This window comes from Camellia sinensis, chromosome 2, assembly GCF_055761805.1.
Source record: "Camellia sinensis isolate YWXY chromosome 2, ASM5576180v1, whole genome shotgun sequence".
In the NCBI taxonomy this organism is placed as follows: Eukaryota; Viridiplantae; Streptophyta; class Magnoliopsida; order Ericales; family Theaceae; genus Camellia; species Camellia sinensis.
In genome coordinates, this window is record NC_138962.1 from 20,201,402 (window position 1) to 20,222,865 (window position 21,464).

At 32.6% G+C, this 21,464-nt stretch overlaps 2 protein-coding genes across 2 annotated transcripts; both read left to right on the forward strand.

Annotated features, from left to right (window-relative positions):
• The first annotated feature begins 442 nt into the window (after positions 1–442).
• LOC114267326 (putative disease resistance protein At1g58390) lies at positions 443–15,664 on the forward strand. The gene is given in 7 exon segments (XM_082907563.1): positions 443–1,288; positions 8,770–9,200; positions 9,202–9,749; positions 9,751–10,084; positions 10,181–10,237; positions 10,496–11,041; positions 13,479–15,664. Coding segments are annotated over 6 exon segments (2,586 nt in total). The 5' UTR covers positions 443–519; the 3' UTR covers positions 10,943–11,041; positions 13,479–15,664.
• Positions 15,665–20,499: 4,835 nt separating this feature from the next.
• On the forward strand, positions 20,500–20,820 carry LOC114322086 (protein SMALL AUXIN UP-REGULATED RNA 12). The gene has a single exon (XM_028269351.2). The coding sequence runs from the start codon at positions 20,500–20,502 to the stop codon at positions 20,818–20,820; it is 321 nt and encodes a 106-aa protein (XP_028125152.1).
• The last annotated feature ends 644 nt before the right edge of the window (positions 20,821–21,464 follow it).

The window sequence follows — 21,464 nt, forward strand, 5'->3', positions numbered from 1 at the left end:
CTCTGACATTAGCATTATAAAGTTTATAAGGGTGTCTGGGAAGAGTTTTTTTTTTTTTTTTTATTAGTTTTTTTGCTAAAAAATAAAATAGGTTAAAAAATTTAAAAAATAAATTCAGATAAAATATCACATCAAACTCATAATCATTTAATTTTTTCTCTCACAAACATCACATTCAACTATAAAAAAATCTAACCATCTTTCTAAACACAAAAAAAAAAATTTCAAAAAAAAATAAAAATTTAAAAAACTTACTAAAATAACAACTTTCCAAACACCAACATAATATTTTGATATTTTATAATTTTTTTTGAATTTTTTATTTTCCATCTCTCCCACCATGTCCATCTTGCAAACAGTCAAATTGTGGGCTGTCCAACGCGTGGGCGGACTGTAACCTCGTCGTCCGTAAATGCCGAACTAGGTTTGGCCTTAAGCCCATATCCATAATACCACTGTAATTCTATTAACAAGTACACCGTGTAAAGAAGCAGGAGAAGAAAGAAGACTGTGGTGACTATGGCGGAATCTGTAGCTCTATCTTTTGCAACCTTTGTGGTGAAAAGTCTGGGTGGGTTTCTCATCCAGGAAGCGAATAACTTGGGTGGGGTGAGGCCTCAAGTTGAGCAATTGCAAGCCCAGCTAAATCGGATGCAATGCTTCTTAGAAGCTGCAGATGCAAGACCAAAAGGAGGAGCAGATGAGATTAGAATCCGCAACTGCGTTGCTGAGATCAGAGAAGCATCCTATGATGCTGAAGCTGCAATTGCAACTTTTGTTGTCAAAATTGGGAGATCAGATCAGTTCCCTTTCGTTCTCAAGAGGTATTTGTGTATCTTCAAGGAATGTTTAGCCCTTCGTGAGGTTAGGTTGGAGATTGAGGCTATTAATACTAGGATCACCAATAGCCTCACAACAGGTTTTCAAACTTGTGGAATACTAAATTCTACAGGAGTTAGAGAAAGTTCATCATCAACTTCTATGGCTGAGAGGCAGCGACAATTAAGGTGATCCTATACCCATATTGTTGAGGAGGATGTTGTCGGCACAGAAGAAGATGTAAAAGCAGTAGTGGTTCTTTTGCTGAAGGAGAATACAAATTATAGAGTTGTTTCCATTTGGGGGATGGGTGGTCTTGGCAAGACCACCCTTGCCAAGACGGTTTACAAACACATTAAAATTAGCCGTCGTTTTAAATGTGTTGCCTGGGCCTATATATCTGAACAATGCAATACAAGGGAAGTTCTTAAAGGGATTCTTATCAAACTTCTCTCTCCGTCAAAGGAAAGTAAGGGAAGCAAATGTGACATACAACTATTGATGTCTAATCCTCTTATCTTTTGCAAGATTATTCTAATCAATGAATCTTAAAAATTGAACAGTTTGAATCACCAAAATTAGTTCCAAAATGATTGATTAAGTCCAACTCCTTTCTCAAGTTGGATGACCAACTTAATAATTATGTAGGCAAATTGTCTAGTTTTTAAGAATAATTTTCAGTGAAATTAAAAATTAGTGAGAAGTAAAAAATAATTAAAAATTTATTAGGTGCAAGTGAATACCAATAAGAGATATGTCCCTGCCACAACTATACAAACTCATTTACAGCACTGTGAATTTTTTTATTATTTATCTCATTTTCTCCCACTAACCCCTGTTAACAGTGTTTGTAAATTTTTCTACACACTAATCTACTTCCTCTAAACCTATATATATATACTAGTTTAAGAAGGCCCGTACAAAATACGGGCAATTATTATAATATATTTAAAATTTTGTATTTTGATAATTTTATAAAAATTAAAATATTGTTTTGTGAAATTGAATAAAATAAATTATTTGATATATAATAGAATTATGTGATATGATATGTATCATTTTTTGATTTGTTATACAACCAATGATGTAGACTCCAATTTTATTACTATATAATTTTCTGTGAATTTGTGAGTATTTAACATTTCTTCCGGATTTATAAAAAAAATAAAAAAAAATATGGTGTGTAACTTTTCCCAACAAATAAATATAAAACAAATAATAAGATGATTCTCCTATCTAAAAAAAACTACTTCACTGAACTAACAAAAAAAAAAATACATATATATATATACCAATAACTATTGTGATAGAAACTCCCACACATACATGACCCCCACAACCCCCACTCTCATCCTAGCCACTCACACTACAAAAAAAAAATCAGTTTTGGCGACTAAAATTCAATTTTTCGTCACTGAAAGTAGCACAATTGGCGACTAAAATGGAATTAGTAGCCAAAAGTGAAGACTTTTGGCGACTAAAACAGTTTAGTAGCCAAATGTATAGTTATTGGCGACTAAAAATCAATTTAGTAGCCGATTATATGGGTTTTAGCGACTAAAGATTTTTTAGTAGCCAAAAGTGAAGGTTTTTGGCGACCAAAATAATTTAGTAGCCAAAAGTATAGGTTTTGGCAACTAAAAAATAGATTGGTCGCCGATTATACGTGTTTTACCGACAAAAATAAAATTTGTAGCCAAAAATGAAGCTTTTTGGCTACTAAAAAAAATTTAGTAGCTAAAAGTCTACAATTGGCGACTAAAATTCAATTTAGTAGCCAAAAGTGGAGGTTTTTGGCGACTAAAAACAAGTTTAGTCGCCAAAAGTGATTATTTTTAGACGGAACTTATTTTTTTAGCGACTTAAAAATAGTTAGTAGCCCAAAATTATAGAATGGGCGACTAAAAAATAGATTTAGTCGCCAAAAGTCGCCTCAATTTTTTTTTAGTAAATAATTTATTTTTTACATATATTATATTGAATAAAAATAATTATATTTATAAATATAGTTTTATATTAATACAGGTTAATATACTATATAAATAATATATATTACATATATATTCATATGGTGTTGTAGTGGCATGGTGGAGGGAGTGTGTTGCTAAAGGTGTAAAAGGTAGAAGGTTCGTGGTTTGAATCTCAAAAAAAGCAAAAAAGTTAGTTTTTTTTTTTTCCACCGAACAACCTTTGGTGACTAAAACCATTGGTCACCAAAAGTGTTTCTTTTGGTGACTAAACAGTTTGGTCGGCGTTCATTGACTATTGGCGACTAAAACATTAGTCGCTAAATGTATAATTTTAAAAAGTGGAATTGACTATTGGCGACCAAAATTTTGGTCGCTAAAGACCTGTGTTTTTGCCGACTAAAACCTTTTTGGTCGCCAAAACCTCCGGCGACCATGTTTTCGCGACAAAATCGGCGATTAAAAAATTTAGTCAGGGAAACTAAAAACAAGGTTTTTGGCGACTAAAAGTGGACTTTTAGTGACCAAAAATTTAGTCACAAAAGGTGATTTTTCTTGTAGTGTCATAATGTGAGGCCCACACATACAGAGTGGATCCCACACAAACATCAAGGGCCAAGATCAAATTGGGGGTCATGGAACCCCCAAAAAAAGGGGTCCCAAGCATTTCTCTTTTATTAATACATAAATCATACTCGCATAACGAATGACCAAATTTATTAATAAGTAAATCATTCAGTAAATTGACAATTTGTAATGATATGAAAAATATTTTTCAGTTAACCATTTTGTTAATAAATAAATCGTTAAGTCAATTAATAGTTTTTAATGATATAAGAAATAATTTTCAATAAACAACTTCGTTAATTTATTATTGCATACGAAAATTGGTTTTTTTTTTACTGAGTATTGTGTTAAATAAAAATTTATAACAAACGGTAGTTATAATTTCTAGTATTATAAGACCAATTTTTATTTTAAACAAACCTTATAGGTATATTTGTAATTTGTTAAAAAATAAAAAGATTTATGTTTCATAATTGACCAAGAATATTTGCGCAATTACGAAAAAAACCTTCACTAAACATATAGGCCACCATTAGTAAATTATTCAAAATGAAAAGGCAAAATCAAAAAGTAAAGACGAACCTCAAGCAGCTAAGCGGTTCTTATATATATACTAGTTACAAAGGCCTGTGAGTATATTTAAGTTTTGTATTTTAATAATGTTTAAAAATAAGAATATGATTTTATGAAATTAGATAGAATACATCATTAGATATATAATAGAATTATATAAATTATATTATAAATAATACCAATTAGAAAAAATATAATAAGTCCTATCGTTTTAACATAATTATATTATTTTCTTTTTCAGTAAGACTAAGTGTGAAGACATAAAGATAAACAAAATAAAGTATACATTTTAGTATAAATGAGATAAGATAATTCCCTATCTAAAAAAAACTGAACTAATAAAGAAATAGAAGATAATACTTATATATACAAATGATCAATTTTATTAATAAATAAATCCTTAAGTCAATTAACATTTTTTAATGTTATGAAAATATCTTTTAGTTAACCATTTTGTTAATAAATAAAGCATTAAGTCAATTAACAGTTTTTAATGATATAAGAAATATTTTTCAACGAACAATTTTGATAATTTATTATTGTGTAGGAGAGTATTTTTTTTTTTCTGATTATTGGGTTAAATTAAAATTTATAACAAACAATAGTTGTAATTTGTATTATTATAGGACTAATTCATATTTTAAACAAACATTATGGGTGTATTTGTAATTTGTTAAAAAATAAAAAATTTATGTTTTACAATTGACCAAAATGTTTGCATATTTATGAGAAAACTTTCATTCAAATTGTTATACCATTAGTAAATTATACAAAATAAAAGGGCAAAATAAGAAATTCCCAAACAAACTAAGGGCAAAATAGGCAACCCAAAACAAACCTTCGCAACCAAAGTAATAAAAATGGGAAAATTCTATTTCCACACACTTAATTAGCTCAGTACACATCTTTTCTCAATACACATTCTTATTAATTTGATTATTAACTAATTTTCTCAATCTACACATTTAGGCCTTGTTTGTCATAATCTAAAAAAGTCAAAAAGTCAAAAAGTCATTATCCTATTTAAGTCACATCACATCTCTATCGCATCGCTTCAAACCCAACCCATACCTAACCCATATTTCATAAAAAAATAAAAAAGTATACTTATTCAGATCATCTCAAACAACCCCTTAAAATTACAATTGCACTCTTCACTTATAACCATTGTACACACACCACTTTACCCTCCTTCCACACACTTTTATTGACCCTACTTCACATTTGTAGTTCCAGCTACACAAAAGTGAAGTCCAAAGTCAGTGAAGTTTTCTCCATTGAAGACTTTTATTGAACCTCCATTGAAAACTCTTCTTGAAGGTAAGGAATTTTATCATTTTATTATTACATTTACTATTTTCGAATCTCGTGGCATAAAACCCTCGACCAAACAATCACTAAACAACCACCAAATAATCAAAAGAACAAAAACACTTTAAATCCCAAGCACAGGTTCATACTCAAAAGAACAAGCAACCATTAGCATTGCAGTAGAGGAGTTTTGAGAATATTATTTTGCAAGTAATAGAGGCGTATAGAGTGTGTAACAAGCAATGTGACAATAATGAAAAAACTAAGATTTATTTTTTTAACTCAAAAGGTGTACATTGAGATTTTTTTTGTTCTTGAAAGATGTGTATAGAGAATTTTTTCATATAATATTACAGATGTTTGATGTCTGTTATGGTCATTTTTATTTAGAATATAATTGTCATTAAATTAATATTTCATTAAGCGTGTATCCTGAGCTAACTAGATGTGTGGAAATAGAATTTCCCACCAAAATGTCTTACATAATTTCCAAGATGCCACCACTCAAATTGTTTCACCAACCAACTAAAGGGCAAAATAGCAATTCCAAAATAAGCCAAGGGCAAAATAGGAAAAGAAATGACAAGCCATAGAAAAAAAGAGCTTATTATATATATAAATATATATATATATATATATACATACACATATCACTTGTAAATAGAAAATAGAGGAGAAAATGTGCCGAGATAGCCTCTCTTGTAAGAACATTTTTAATCCTTTATTTTTTTTTCCATCAAATTTAGGCCAAGTTTAGCATGTGCCCAAAAAGTCAAAAAGTTAAAAAGTTATCACTATTCACAAAAATTCAAAAACTACGGCTGCACAACTCCCAATCCTAATTTTTTCCTACACACTAATTTATACAATTTTTTAATACATATTTTCCCATAAAAAGTCAAAAAGTTAACCCAAACAACTATATTTTTTTTCTCAATTTTTTAGTCCAAAAAGTCAAAAAGTGCACTTATTTAGGACATCCCAAACAACCCCTTAATAGCGTTTAATCTCCACTCATTTCATCAATTGTTCATTAAATTAAGGGAAAATAATTTTTTTGTCAAATTAAAAACTCATCAAATCCTTAATCAAATTTAAATTTGATGAAAATTTAGAACTATAAAGCATTGGGGGTGAATTTTTTTTTTCCATCAAATTTGATGAAAACAAAAATTTGGAATAAGAGGGGGATTTTTATAAAGATTTTAATGAAAGAAAAGGAATAATTCATATAAAATCATTCTTTTTGCTCGAATTTAAAATCAAATTAGATGAAAAAAATAAGTGAACGATTGGAGATACTCTATGTGTTAGAAAACTTTTAACATCTGCAAAAATTAGATCTACAAAGATGATTAGTTATGTAATAATAAACTAGGATAGAAGACAATTTTAGTCCTTAAAGTATGCATTCTTTGTCATTTGAGTCCCTTAAATTTTAATTTTGTCATTTTGGTCCTCAAAGTTGTCAATTTGGTCTTGGATTTAACGTCCATTAATAGAAATATGAATAAAAGACAGTTTTGATCCCTGAAGTATGCATTTCTTGTCATTTTAGTCTCTCAAGTTTTAAATTTTGTCATTTTGGTCTTTAAAGTTGTCAATTTGAATCAATTTGGTCCTAACTCAAATTGACAACTTTGAGGACCAAAATGACAATTTAAAATTTGAGGGACTAAAATGAAAATAAATGCATACTTTAGGGACAAAATTGTCTTTTATTCATATTTTTGTGGACGGACGTTAAACCTAGGACCAAATTGACTCAAATTGACAATTTTAAGGACTAAAATGACAAAATTAAAACTTAATGGATTAAAATGAAAAACAATGCATATTTTAAAGACTAAAAACTGTCTTTTATCCAATAAGTAACAAGAACCAAACAAACCATATATACATTGGGCAATGCAGTTATGGTAGAATTCGAAGAATAACTAAGGCCCTACTTGATTTGCAAGATTAATAGTGAAATGATTAATAATTTTACGAATTAGTATAGGATTAGTTATCCAATTAAATTAGTGAGATAACTATTTATTAATATTTATTTTGATTTTCTTATTTTATACTTGAAATTATGATCCCTGTACCCTCTCAATATTAAAAATTCGCTAATTTTCTTGAAATTGAATGTCTATCGACATGTAATCCAGTTAATAAAATTTGTAATAAAAAGTGAGATTGTGAGTTCATAAATTAACAATCCTAATCCTATGCTATTATTTACTATAATGAAACATTGCCACCAACTAATTATTACTAATCCCTACACCAAAAACTTTAATCTTCACCAACAAATATGGTGTAAATTCAAAGTATCTCTTCAATCACGCTATTATGTTTGTTTTCTCTTAGGATCTATATACACAATTAGTGTATGAACGGATGATGTGGCATAATTTTATTGGTTTTGAGTCTTTGTAGTTTGTATAATAGGTGGGGTTCATAATTTTGAAGTTGCAATGCTATAGTATGTGTTAGTATACTAATTAATATAGTAATTGGTGTGTGTAGTACCACTGCTATCCCAGTGATACGATGGCAAGCTTCTAGGGAAATTGTGTGTTGTATGTGAATGAAGAGAGGGACCTTGAATACTATTTAATAACGTGATATTATTTTTTCTTTAATTAATTAAGATTAAGTGTATAATGCTTATTCTACTAATTAAGAACCGATAAATTGTAAAAGTTTAGGGTTTAAATTGAAACAATTAAAAGTTAAGGTTTGATTTGTTACGGAGGTCAAATCTTGGGATTTTTTGTTGTTGTTGTTGTTGTTGTTATAATTTCTTCTATATATAATAAGAGGTTACAATGTGCATCTCAAAGTGGTGCATATGGTATCTTCTTTATAAATTTTCTCACCATAAAATATCATTAAAAATCAGAAGTCATAACTTCACCATTAATAACTTTAATATGCACAACATAAATTCACTATTGGTAACACACTACAAATATTCATTATTTTCATCGCATAAAATTGTAACTTTTTTACGATGCGCACCTATGTCCTTAGGGATGCACGCTCTAAATCTATCTTGATAACAAATATAATATATGAAAACAACTTATGTTACAATATTTTGTTAAAAATTAGGAGAGTAAAAGAGACAATGCTACTTAATCTCAATTCGTGGTCAACTTGTTCTTGAGATTGGTTTGTTAAAAGTTGGTATTATTTTCATTTTTTATGTAAGGTTTAAAATTTTGAGAATTTTCTCAAAATCAATTTTAAAAATAGTTCCACTCAATGCATTTTTGTGTATTATTTTAATTTTTTTCTAGTTTTGGGAGCAAAGAATTTTAGCCTAGACACAATGTTAGTGGACCTCACGTCAAGTGATGAAACTTACATATAATTTTTGTATTGTAGTTAATAAATTCGTTGGTATATTTATTGGTATTCTTAGCATTATTGTTTTTAATATAAATGCACATTGCTATTTTTTATTTATATCAATTCCACCCATATAGACTAGTACAAACTTACCAACAGATGCGTTTTTTCCCCTTTAATTTTGCAGGATTCACATTAAACACAGAAATGATTGAGTTAGGGAAAGCAATGGTCGAGCATTGTGGTGTTGTACCATTGGCCATTGTGGTATTAGGAGGACTTTTGGCAACAACAAACGCACCGAACGATTGGAGAAAGGTGAGTGAAAACATTAGTTATGACTTAGGTAATGGCAGAGGCCAAGTAGGAGTCCCAATAATAGAAATTTTAGCCTTAAGCTACCACGATTTGCCTTACCATCTTAAGGCATGTTTTTTGTATTTGAGCCATCTTCTTGAAGATCGTGATATTAGCGCAAAAAAACTGATTCAAATGTGGATGGCTGAAGGCATTGTGTCGCCGTCATCTATACCAACACAAGTAGGAGAAGTAACAGAGAAAACAATGTTGGATGTTGGAATGAGTTACTTGGGTGAGTTAGTCCAGAGATGCATGGTTCAAGTCCAATTAACAAGCTTCAGCAAAAAGGATCAAACTTTGTCGCCTCCATGATCTCATGAGAGACTTGTGCTTGTTGAAGGCCAAAGAGGAGAATTTTCTCAAGATTGTTCGCATTAAAGCCTTTGGTGATCAGCTCGCGTGGGTAGACTCTGCGCTGCCTTCTTCATCATCACCATTAACAACAATTTGTAGACTTGCTGTGTACTATTTGGATGACCGTGATAACAACTCTATAGAAAGTGAAAATGTTATTCCCCTATCTGGACATGAAATGAAGAATCATAACCGTGTCCGATCATGCCAATTTTACTCTTTTGACCATCAATTGGCAAGTTCTGATTGGCAAAAATTAAAATTACTCTTCAAGGGTCTCACATTGTTTACCATTTTAGACCTTGAAAGAATTACTATATCTGGGGAAGGAAAAAAGTTTCCGAGAGCAATAGGAAACCTAATTTACTTGAGATATTTCAGTATAAGACGTTCTAATATTGAAAGTTTGCCTTCTTCTATAGGCAACTTGGGATTCCTCCAAACCCTAGATTTGGGAGAGTTTAAGAATATCCAATGTCTTGTGGAGGTTGAAACAATTGAGACATCTATATCTTCCTTATCTAATCAAGCTGTCTGGCAAAGGTAAGTTGCGATTGGATGGTTTAAGCAAATTGGAGACACTAGAAAACTTTAATGCAAGGCAGTGTGATGTCATATGCTTATCTAAACTGACAAATCTTCGAAAATTCAGTGGTGAGGTAGCCCCCGAAGACTTGGTCGTGTTGAAATCCCTAATCCTCAACAATTCAAACCGCCTTTTGCAATATTCACCCTTCGTGATTCGAGGAGATTTCGAAACGGAAGAAGAACAAAGCCTTTTAGGCCCCGTTTGTTTTAGGCTATATGGAGGGTATTGGGACTAGTAATACCAAGGTATTACTAATGCTCTTGTTTGTTTGCAGAGATAACCTTGGGACTATTAGTCCCTTAGTATTACTAATACTCTTGGAAGCGGGATTGATAATGAGGAGGTAGAGATGGTATTAGAAAATAGTGAGGGGATTAAATTTTTTTTTAATTTTTATATATTGAAAATTTTTTTTTTAAATATAATGTTTAATTTTTTATATTTTTATATATTTTTTATTATTTTATATAAAAATAATTTACCAATCCCTTCACTATCAATCCTCTCTATTCTATCTCTCAAAACAAACGGGCCTTAAGGCAATTTTAGGATGCCACCATCTTCGCAAATTAGAATTACATCATGGGTACCTGAATCCGGTTAATAAATCGCAGACCAATTCCCTCCAAATCTCACCAAGTTAATCTTGCAGGGGACTAAACTAGAGGAAGACCCAATGCCAACATTGGAGAAGTTCCCCAACTTAAGGACTCTCAACTTAGATTATCATTCCTACTTTGGGAAGGAGATGGTTTGTTCTTCTGCACCACCAACAACAATAGCACCATCCAGCATCAGTGATGGTGGAGGAGGAGGAGGGGGCTATGGCGGCTGTGATGGTGGAGGTTTTCCGAAACTCATATCTTTACAGCTCTGGGGTATTAAAAACTTGGAGGCGTGGAGGGTGGAACAAGGAGCCATGCCCTGTCTCTTCAGTTTAAGAATTTTCGTATGCGAAAAATTGAAGGAGATTCCGGACGGATTGAGGTTCATTACCACCCTCCGGGAATTGGTTATTAAATTCGCATCTGAAGCACTCATAGACAGGGTTAGATAAGGAGGAGAGGACTTCTACAAAGTCCAGCACGTGCCTTCCATCATATTAGAATAAGAATTGACGACTGATCTTTCTCGGATCTTCCTACATTTACATCAGGTTGGTTGGTTGGTTCATGCTCCCCTCTCTTTCCTTTCCTTTCCTTTCCTTTCCTCCTTTTTGTTTAGGGTTAATTTCACGTTTATCTCTAAACTATCAACATTTTTTTTTTATTTTTTATTTCTTCTCTAAGCAATCAATTCCGTTTATTTAATCTATTAAATTTCTAATTTTTATTCATGTGGTCTAATTGTAAAAATCAATAACCGTTGGAGAAAAAAAAAAGAAAAAAAGAAAGAAGGTAATTTCATAATTTAAACAACTTAAATCATACAATTAAACACCCATTAAGTGGGTCTTAATGGGTGTTTGGGAAGTAAGTTTTTTTTGTAGGTTTTTTTAGTTGTAGGATATTATTGGAGAAATTTTTTTTTGTGTTTAGAAAGACAGTTAAGTTTTTTTGTGATTAGATATGATATTTGTAAGAGAAAAAATGAAATTATTATGAGGTTTGACGTGATATTTTGTTTGAATTTGTTTTTTTTTTTAGTTTTGTAACCAATTTGTCTTTTAGTGAAAAAACAAAAAAAAAAATCCTTCCCAAACACCACCTTAGTTGGTTGTAGGTTGTAATTTATTCAAAATAATAAGAAAAATTAGTGTTTTGTTGTATGGCTTAAGATGTTTAAATTCTCAAACAAATTTTTTTTAATCAAATTAAGTTTTAACAATTATTTATTTGTATAATTGTCTCCAATTAGACTACAAAAACATAAATTCAAAACTTTAGGAACTAAATAGACGAAAATGATAGTTTATGAATGAAATAGAAAAAAAATGGTGATATTTGTGACTTCAATGATTTGAAGCCATGTCAAAATGAATTTTTCAGAGTATTTGATTTCAATTTTCTGAATTTAATTTTCTAGAAATTGAGTTTTTTATTTTTCATATTTTTTTTTGTTTTTAATTAATATTTTTAAAAATTTAAGTAATTTTTTTTACTTTTTTAGATACACCTTATGTAAATGTATCTAAAAAGTAAAATATTTATAAAAAAATATTTTAAAAAATCAATAAATACACAGGAATACCAAAATGTACTGAATTTTGGTATTTTTTTTTTTTTTTTTGTATATTTGCTATTTAGTGAATTTTTTAAAGATTTTTTTCACAAATATTATACTTTTTAAGAATATTTATGTTAGGTGTATCTAAAAAAATATTTTAAAAAAATTTGCTTAAAATATTAAAAAAAATTCAGTAAAACCAAAAAATCTCAATTTTCTGAAAAATGAATCCGGAGTTATGAAATCAAGCAAGCTTACTTGGTTCAAAAATTCTTATGATGTTCTCAGAGTGGCCACTGTTGCAATCTCATGGCTCAATTGGTGTTGGAGAAATATGATCTTATGCAACTTAAGTAATTTGTTTTATGTTTGCATACAACACACGAAGCAATTCTCCTATGTCGTTTGTGTGTGTGCAGGATAAAATTTTTTCTAGTATTGTTTATGAATCTAATAACATGTCTTATGTTCATAGAATGGAGATATTAGAAAATTAGTATGTGAAATCTTGTACTTAGCTACTATCATCACTTCTTGAAAAACATAAATAATTAATCATACTCCAACGTTTACAAGGCATCCTTGCAGAGAAAAAGTTTCTCATTTTTTTTTCCTTCCCGGTTGTCCAAAGGGTACAATGGCTGGGTGTGGACAAAAAATAGAACTAAAGAATCAACCTATTCCCTTTCAAAAATCAGCCTACTACTCTTCAATGCATAAGAACCCACTTGGAAACTTGATTTTATGACAATCTTCAAAATGCAAAGAAGCTTGTGGACTGATTTTGATTTGCTGAAGTTAAACATATTCAACCAGCTTTCACTTATTGTTACAGTGATAATTGCAGCGTCTAAACGAGTCGAGATTTGTATCAAGAGCAGTTTCACAATTGAACTTTAAATCACATATCCCAATGAATTTAGTACAAGAAAATCCCACCTTTGCCTTGTTTTAGCTTTCCAGTGACTTCTGTGCAAGCAAATTCTGAAACTGTCATTAAAATGACCTGAATTCTACTGTAGTTAATCCTGTTGGCCAATCCTCATTTATTGTTTGAATATGCAAAATGAATTGTCACTTGCTTTTCCTATTAGTCCTGGGAACATCAAAGTGGGAAGGCCATATGATATGCAATCTCTGCTGTAGTTTTGCAGGTAAATGATGATTTGTTCACTTGGTTCAGTGTTCCATAGACTTCATGAGAAAACCATTGTTCAAATAGTCTACATATCTAGACATTTTATTTTAATGGCATTGTCCATTCGCCAAACTTTTGGACGTTTGAACGAATTTTAAATCCAAATTTTATGATCTTTCTGTGCACAGGCCTTGTGCTCCACTATAGGCATCTGTTTCTGCTCTTAAATGGGCTCATAAGCACAATTTTTTGCATATTGATATTGTTACTAGCTCTGACTCTATTTCAGCAGATGAAGGGCAGTAAAGATATCCAGGCGGTGGCAGCTCCATTGTTTTTGGATTTTTGTTATCTCGCACAATCTTTTCATTCATTCCAATTATTTCTACAGCCACGGAGTTTGCTCACAGCAGCGTTTTCCTTAGCCTGGTTTGCAGCATTTTCTTTCGTCTCTTCTTCTCATAGAGAGGCCTACTTGACAGCCTCTAGTCAATCTTCTGTTAGTTTCACATCTGGTCTCAATTAAGGTCTATATGTTGCCTCTGGTGGTTTTTTTTTTTTTTTTTTTTTTGCTAGAGTGTTTGTAAGTCTTATTCAAGTTATTGGTGGTTGTTTCCTGAACTATGTTACTTTTTATATGTATTAATGAATGATGTTCTTTTCTTGTGCCAAAAATAAAAAATAAAAAATATACAATACTGTGGAATCCTATGTTTGGTGGTGTCATAACACACCTAACACTTTTTGCCATTGTGTTTATTTGATCTCGGTTCTCAATAGTTAAATATGTAACACAACTAGATTATGGGCTGCGCAACGAATATATGAGTTGTATTCATCATGATAAGTCCTTACTATTTAGTCTTCAATCCAAACAGTCAATAGTACATTGATGCCCAAAGACAGAAGAAATGTTTTGAAGTGCTACTTCGCAGTAATGTTAAATTGCAATTTGTGGTTCCAATAGCATACACCAGCCTTCATTTTAAAACATGCCAAGCAAGTTGAAGAACGTCTGATCATCTGTGGGTAGTACAACAATTTGAACAGAGCATAATAGACACATTCATTTGTCTCACTCGCATTGAAATGGATGAAAGTTAATGAAGACGTATAAATATTTCATAAGTATGGATGATATACCTTTGTGTTATTTTGTAGCAAGGCATATGTTTTTATAGTACACAATTGGTTGAGCTCATTCTATTTCAAGCCTTTTCTCCCTTGTGTGGGGCTGCTCTAAGCTTTTCTTAACTTCGTGGTAATTTATTTAACAACACGAACCAGAACTTGCACATTGTGGATGCAATTCTGAGACCTTAGTGGATGGCCTCTATTATTCCACTTGATGATAAGATTACATTAATTACTATGGTTAATTTATCCTTCTCTAAAATTCAAATGATATTTGGTTAGTTCAATTTCATCACTACCAAATGAGAAATTTGGCAATGAAGATTTTTTTTTTTTTTTTTTTTTTGGATAAGTAAGTCATATTATAACCAAAAAAGAAAAATATACAATGAAGTTCAACACACAGCTTTTGATGGGAGCACAAAAATAAACAAAATAAACTACTCCATCAAAAAACAAACTGAGCTTATAGAAAACAAGCACAACATTCCCAACAAAACAAGGATTCAGAATTTCCTTCTAGCATTCTTCAAGTCATGAAGTTTCGTTTTAAGTTTTCTTCTGTTATCCTCTTTTGAAGTCTCCCCATAACTAGGATCACTTGGAGATGGACTCCCTCTATTTCTCAACTCTTGACTTGAATCTCCATTTCCTAACTCGTCCATATCACATGATTCAAGGACATCAAAGGCATTAGATGTTGAGGGGATAGAAGACTGCGTCTCTCTCTCTTTGTTGATCAATGGCGTTGAACCTTGCCCACCATCTCTCCCCTTTTTCTTCACCACTTCCCATTTAGTCGGAATTTGTGTTTTAGTGTCCTTGACTCTCCACTCATGTTTGAAGGAGGGAGGGTTCAAAGACTTTGGCTTTTGAGGGCACAAATTAGTGGTATGGCCAAAAGTCTTACAACCATCACACCTTTGGGGCTTCCATGGTACCTCAACTTGAATCTTATATGGGTCACCATAACCAAGATTTATTTTGAAAGACTTAGGGATCTCTTTATTTGCTGGCACTTCAATACAAATTCTCGCAAACGTAAGTCTGCTTCTCTTGAAAGTTGGCTCATCCAAATAAAGAGGAGTTCCCAAGATACTAGCTATGTAACCCAAACCCTCTTCACTCCAAAGTTCCAAAGGAACATTGTACAACTTCACCCACAATGGCACACTTGAAAATTCACACTTTGTTAGTTTTAGTCCAGGTTGCCATTTTTTAATAACAATCAATCTAGCCCCAACATAATAGGGGCCATCTTCCAAGATTGTGTCCATAGCCTCTTCACTTTTTACTTTAAAAATAAAAAAACTATTGTCAATGGAGACAACGTCCTCAAGCAAATTTTCCCAAAGTTTCTCCGCCCAAGTTTTCACATAATGGAAAGAGAATCTCTTGAAAGTTGGCAATGAAGATGTATCCTGTATTTGCTTGACTTGTTTATGTTTGCTAGATTTCTACATGCATGGCATAAGAAGCGTCAAGTTTGTCCATAATCTAAGCATCAGTTGGTTCCATGATCAAATTTGCATGTGATTTTCTAACCATTCAAGCCATTGTCTGATGTCAAATTTGTGGGGTAAGTAGTATTCCAACAACATAAAGATATTTGGTGTAGTTGGATAGAAGTAATAAGTTGAATTTGAGGGCAAGGCTATGCATTTACTGACTGACCGGCTTTGCTGAAGAATGTGCATATGTTAATTCTGTGATCACATTAAGGCTGTATTTGGTTTGGGAGGAAACATGGTTTAGGCATGGTTCTAATACTGTTGTCTTCACAGAGCAGAAAGCTTGATAGTTTGTTGAAAACAACCTATCATTCTTTAACATATTGGTATGTAGCTTACATGTTAGTTTTGGGATTCCTTGATGTGGTTCATTGTGCACTGTTTGTCATTGTGAATTGTCTTAATACTTCATTAAGGCACAATCATCTCATTTAGTCATACACACATCAGTTGACAGAGTTTGATTGATCTTTTTTTTAAGCATTTTTCTAGTTGAAATAAATGGAGCCCAAGTGCAGAGAGCTTGATGTACAATATTCAACCCATTCCCTAATAACTTAAGTTTTTTGCAACTAATTGTCTAATATGTAGCTGAAAAATCTGATTTTTGAGGTAGAGACAATTGTTTCAATTTTTGACAGCATGAGTAAACTGATTCTTTGACTTATTTATTCATTTATTTTTCAATGTTATAGGTGCAAGCCCATATTGCTTGGGTTAGGAGACACAGGCAGTTGAGTGTTATAGATGGGTAGCATCAATGGCTAAAATTTCCTCTAACATGTGAGTGTACACCATTTCTCCCATAAACTATAAAATTTTACTTGTTATACTGATTTCATGGCAGACTTGATTGTGTGTTCTGAGTCTGTAATATAGTATACTCATTTATTTACAGTTCTATACTTCTTTCTTATATATCTTCCTCTCTTTTATGTAATTCTTCTCAATGACTGTTGATTTGTACCAAAGCAGAGGAAAAAGGAATGAAAAAATGAAATTTGTTTATTGCAGTAAGATTTGAATCTACTATATTTTCTGAATGGTTGGCTGAAACGACTAAATAAAATTATTCAAGTTTACATAATTTGTTTCAGAAAAAACAGTGATTCCAGCCGGGAAAGTGTGTTATTACCAAGTGATGTGTGAAAATTGAAACATGACACGCTTCAATAATATAATAGATGCCACATGAAAGTAAGGAGATTTTGTAAAATTTATTAGTTTGCTTAGTATTTTTTTTTTAACACCATCAATAAATCTCAACTGAATTCGACTGCTCAATCAATATTGAAATGTGTAGATGTAGATAATGAATGTCATGCACATCATAAATATTTTACATCAAATATTGATCTCTCATCTCTCTCACCATGTTTTGAACAAGTGTCCTTACAAAATGACAAATTTAACTTAATGTGGGTAGTTTATAGTTTCTGAGTGATCATGTTTGGATAAGATTCCTATAGTGTTGTGGGTAGTTTACAGTTTCTGAGTGATCATGTTTGGATAAGTACTGTAAAACTTGCAGTTTCAAAGGGGTATTAGAATTGAATTTTGATCTCTCTCTCTCTCTCTCTCTCTCTCTCTCTCTCTCTACCTCTCTACGAGTGCTTTTTAGCTATGTATATGTGTTTGTCTTTACATATAGGAGGGTTTTGTTTTGGAGGCAAGACAAGAGTAACATGGCCTTCATGTGACACACCTACGGCAGTGTCACCATCAGCTTGTAAAAAGAAAAATATGCCTTTTGTTTTGATTAGCAGCTCCTATGCCATGCCATGCGGCTCACCACATTTCATTGAGATTGCTCGGTAGGGGCCACTCTTTTAATCTTCAACCATTCTCATTGACAGAACATGGCATAGTTTTCCCCAAATAAGGGGTAAAAACTTTAGACACAATGTGAATTAGAGGCAGTTAGCAAGTTAGAGTCAGTGCCAAAATACTTAACACGATTAGTTAAACAAGTTAGGGTTAGGTTAGCATTGAGAAAATTTTGACTCAAAATAACAAGACATGGGTTAAACTTTATTTGAAGGACATTTTTTCCCTTTTGCATCTTTATGCCTTGACAGAAGCCAAGTCTCCCTAACAATAGGACCGCATACGACTTATTTCTCTGCAATTTGTTTTGACTAATATGATATAAGGGTTGATGATATCCAAAGTATCCATCTTGTTACACCTAGAATAGCATGGACAATGGTGTAAACTAGTCACGTTGAAGTATGAGTTTGTAATCTATTAATGAGTACAGTTAATGTAGTTAGACTCCGCATCTTTCAGATGTTATAGCATACTTAGTGTATATATGTACATCCAAACCTCTACATTCATAATAATAATTATTATTGTATATAGAAATCTCAAATACATTCCTTGATGGGTATGTGTATGGTTGTAAAGTTTATGGGGATATCTATGTAGATGTACTGGAAAGGAAATTCTCAGTGCCCTGAGTAAAATAAAAGGAGAAGACAGAAATGCCGGACATGGACATAGCCTGTATTGAGCATTAAATCTTACCCAGATCGCTTTGTGAGCCTTAGAACATGCAGATATTACCCTTTTGCTGAGCAGACTGTCTGGCAAGCGAGGCATATTTGTGGTTCTCATTTCATGTGGGCTCAAATTTCCTGATTGTAACCCTTCAATTTGGTGGTGGTGGTGGTTTCCTATAGAGGACCACATGGACAGGCCCAAAACAATTCCTAGCTATTTTTATATGACGTCTAATAACACTGCATGAGGGTTAAGACTCTGTATATCTGACTCTTTCCTGACCCTGCAGTGGTGAGTGCACAAGGACTGTCCTTTTGTGAAGTAACTCCACAATCTGCACCGGTAGAAATGTAGGTTGATTGAACATTAAACCAAGGGGACATAATTGATTTAGTTTGTTAGTTCTGTTTTTTTGGGTACCTATCCAACACTAGCTCTCTAATCTCATTTCTTAGTATATCTGCAGGCTAACAATCAGTCCACTGGATTTTCCCCAGGGAAAAATATGGTTCACCTAAAGGTATATATGATCTATAGCATTGCTTCATACTAACATTAGATGCAACAAATTGATTATATCTGTCGGTTCCATATGATCCATTTTTTATCTAGGAATTTCCTAATAGATGTGTATCCATTACTTTTCCCATGTAATTGTACAAACTACAGTTCAGTTAGAAGATATTTGGATTGGTTTGAATATGAGGAGAGACAGACAAAATCCTATTAATTTTGTCTAAATTATGAGACAAATGTGGTAGAAAACAAGAGAAAGACCAAATAGATGAGAGATTTTAGATACAAAAATAACATGGGAATGAATGAAGTATATCTGAAGCAGGTGGTGGAATAAACTAGATTATCTGCTGTGGATGATGATACAAGAGAGAGTATGGAAGTACGAAAGTAGTCCTTGGACATGAAAATATGAATAGAATAATTTATTCAAGTAAAGTAAGCTATAAGGTTAGCTTTGTTTGTATTTATGTTGCTCAAAAACCATATATATCAGTAAAGTTAAACCTGAGCCAACAGAGTTAGAGCAAATGGGTTCTGCAAAAAATCTTATATTATGGATTCACTGCAACAAAAATGCTCTCTCACCCACCTGACACTCTTCACTTTGCACAGAATCACCAAGCTCCAACAATCACAAACAACCAATCTTCAACAGACTAGTACTCTTCGGTTTGGTTATTGTAGTTAGGAAATCGTTACTATACACACCATGTGTATTTGTAATTTCAATCACAATAGTTTATAGTAGTCAATTTGAGCCATAATCAAAATTAAATTGATCCATAACAAAAACATCATAACAAGACTTCATAAATAAGTTCATTACAAATTTGATTGTTACAAAAATCTCATAACTAAGCAGCATATAATTTATAACTAAAATCACAAATCTTCATAATTAGGACTATAATTTTTTTATATAAATTCATCACCTGATTTCACATAGAAGGAGAGTAGTGTACTTAAAAAATGCTGTGATTGTGAGAGAGATTAAAATTATGGAAAAGTTTTGAGGTTGGGGCTGAAATAGCAATTGGCCATGTGAGTATTTGATATGATAAGAAAAGTTGAAGGATATAAGATCCAAATCTTGAATTTGAGCCATCTTGAAAGGCCACTCGAAATTTTTTCAGTCATCAATTTTAGGATCTTAGGATTAGTTAAGGTGCACTCGAGTTGACTTAAACACACACATATCTATAAAGGAAATAACATAATTGATTAGGGACTTGAGACAGTAATGTTTATGAATGGAAATTAAATTTGGAAGTCAAATTTACTAATAAAACTCAATGAGTAGAATGGATATACTATAACAGTGCAACATAGATTCAAATTAGTCACATCCATCCACTAAAAGACTTGCTTAGAGGAATTTAGATTGAGAGAGAGAGAGAGGGTCCATGTTGTTATTTGGAGAACCAACAAAGGACAGGTAATCCATTGGGTTCGGGCCCACCCGTGTCCCTGCACCCATACACATACCCCAAAACACCCGTGGTCTGTCCTTTGGTTCCATACCCCACAATATCCCTCTCCCTCTCTCTCAACTTTCTTCATAAATACCCTTTACACCCCACTCTATCCCCTCACCACCACCACCTTTACTATCTATCTCAAACAACTCTCTCAAAACCTAAAATGGCCATTAGAAAATCAAACAAACTACCACAAACTGCAGTTCTCAAGCAAATTCTCAAGAGATGCTCAAGCTTGACAAAGAAACACGGCTATGACAACGATGACAATGGTCTTCCTCTTGACGTACCAAAAGGCCATTTTGCAGTCTATGTGGGAGAAAATAGGAGCAGATACATTGTTCCAATCTCATTCTTGTCTCATCCTCAGTTCCAATGCCTTCTTCGACGTGCTGGAGAAGAGTTTGGCTTCGATCATGATATGGGTCTCACAATTCCTTGTGAAGAAGTTGTTTTTCGCTCTCTAACATCAATGCTTAGATGAGAGTGTTAAAAATGATGTAATATTATTGATTGATATTGATTGATATTGTAGTGTTTACATTGATTCCTATATATAGGAGGTGTGAAGTGGAGATGGTGGTGGTAGGTGAGGAGTAGGTGAGTGTAGTAGGTGAGTGTGTGGTAGGTGATGGTAAATATTTTAACAGCCCCCCGCAAACTCAAGGAGGATAGAAACTAACCAACTTGAGTTTGGAGAGAGGAACAAAACAAGAAAATACATAAAAATAAAAATAAAAAAAGAAAGATAGGAGACACTGTATGGTCGTGTCAGACCGTTGGTGAACACACTGAAAGGTGGTGCCATAACGTTGTAGAGGACACTAGATGGTGGTGTCATAACGTTGTAGAGGACACTGTATGGTGGTGTCATAACGGTGTAGAGGACACTGTATGATGGTGTCGTAACGTGGTAGAGGACACTGTATGCTAACCGGAATCAAATGTCGGGACAGTTTATGGGGTCTTGTCGGACCGTTGGTGAAGGCTAACCGGAATCAAATGTCGGGACAGTTTATGGGGTCATGTCGGACCGTTGGAGATGCTAACCGGAATCAAATGTCGGGACAGTTTATGGGGTCATGTCGGACCGTTGTAGATGTTGCACCCTCAAAAGGTGTGCCCAAT

Bases quoted from the DNA above. Each gene is read 5' to 3' on its own strand.
- LOC114322086 (XM_028269351.2), top strand. From the start codon at position 20,500: ATGGCCATTAGAAAATCAAACAAACTACCACAAACTGCAGTTCTCAAG.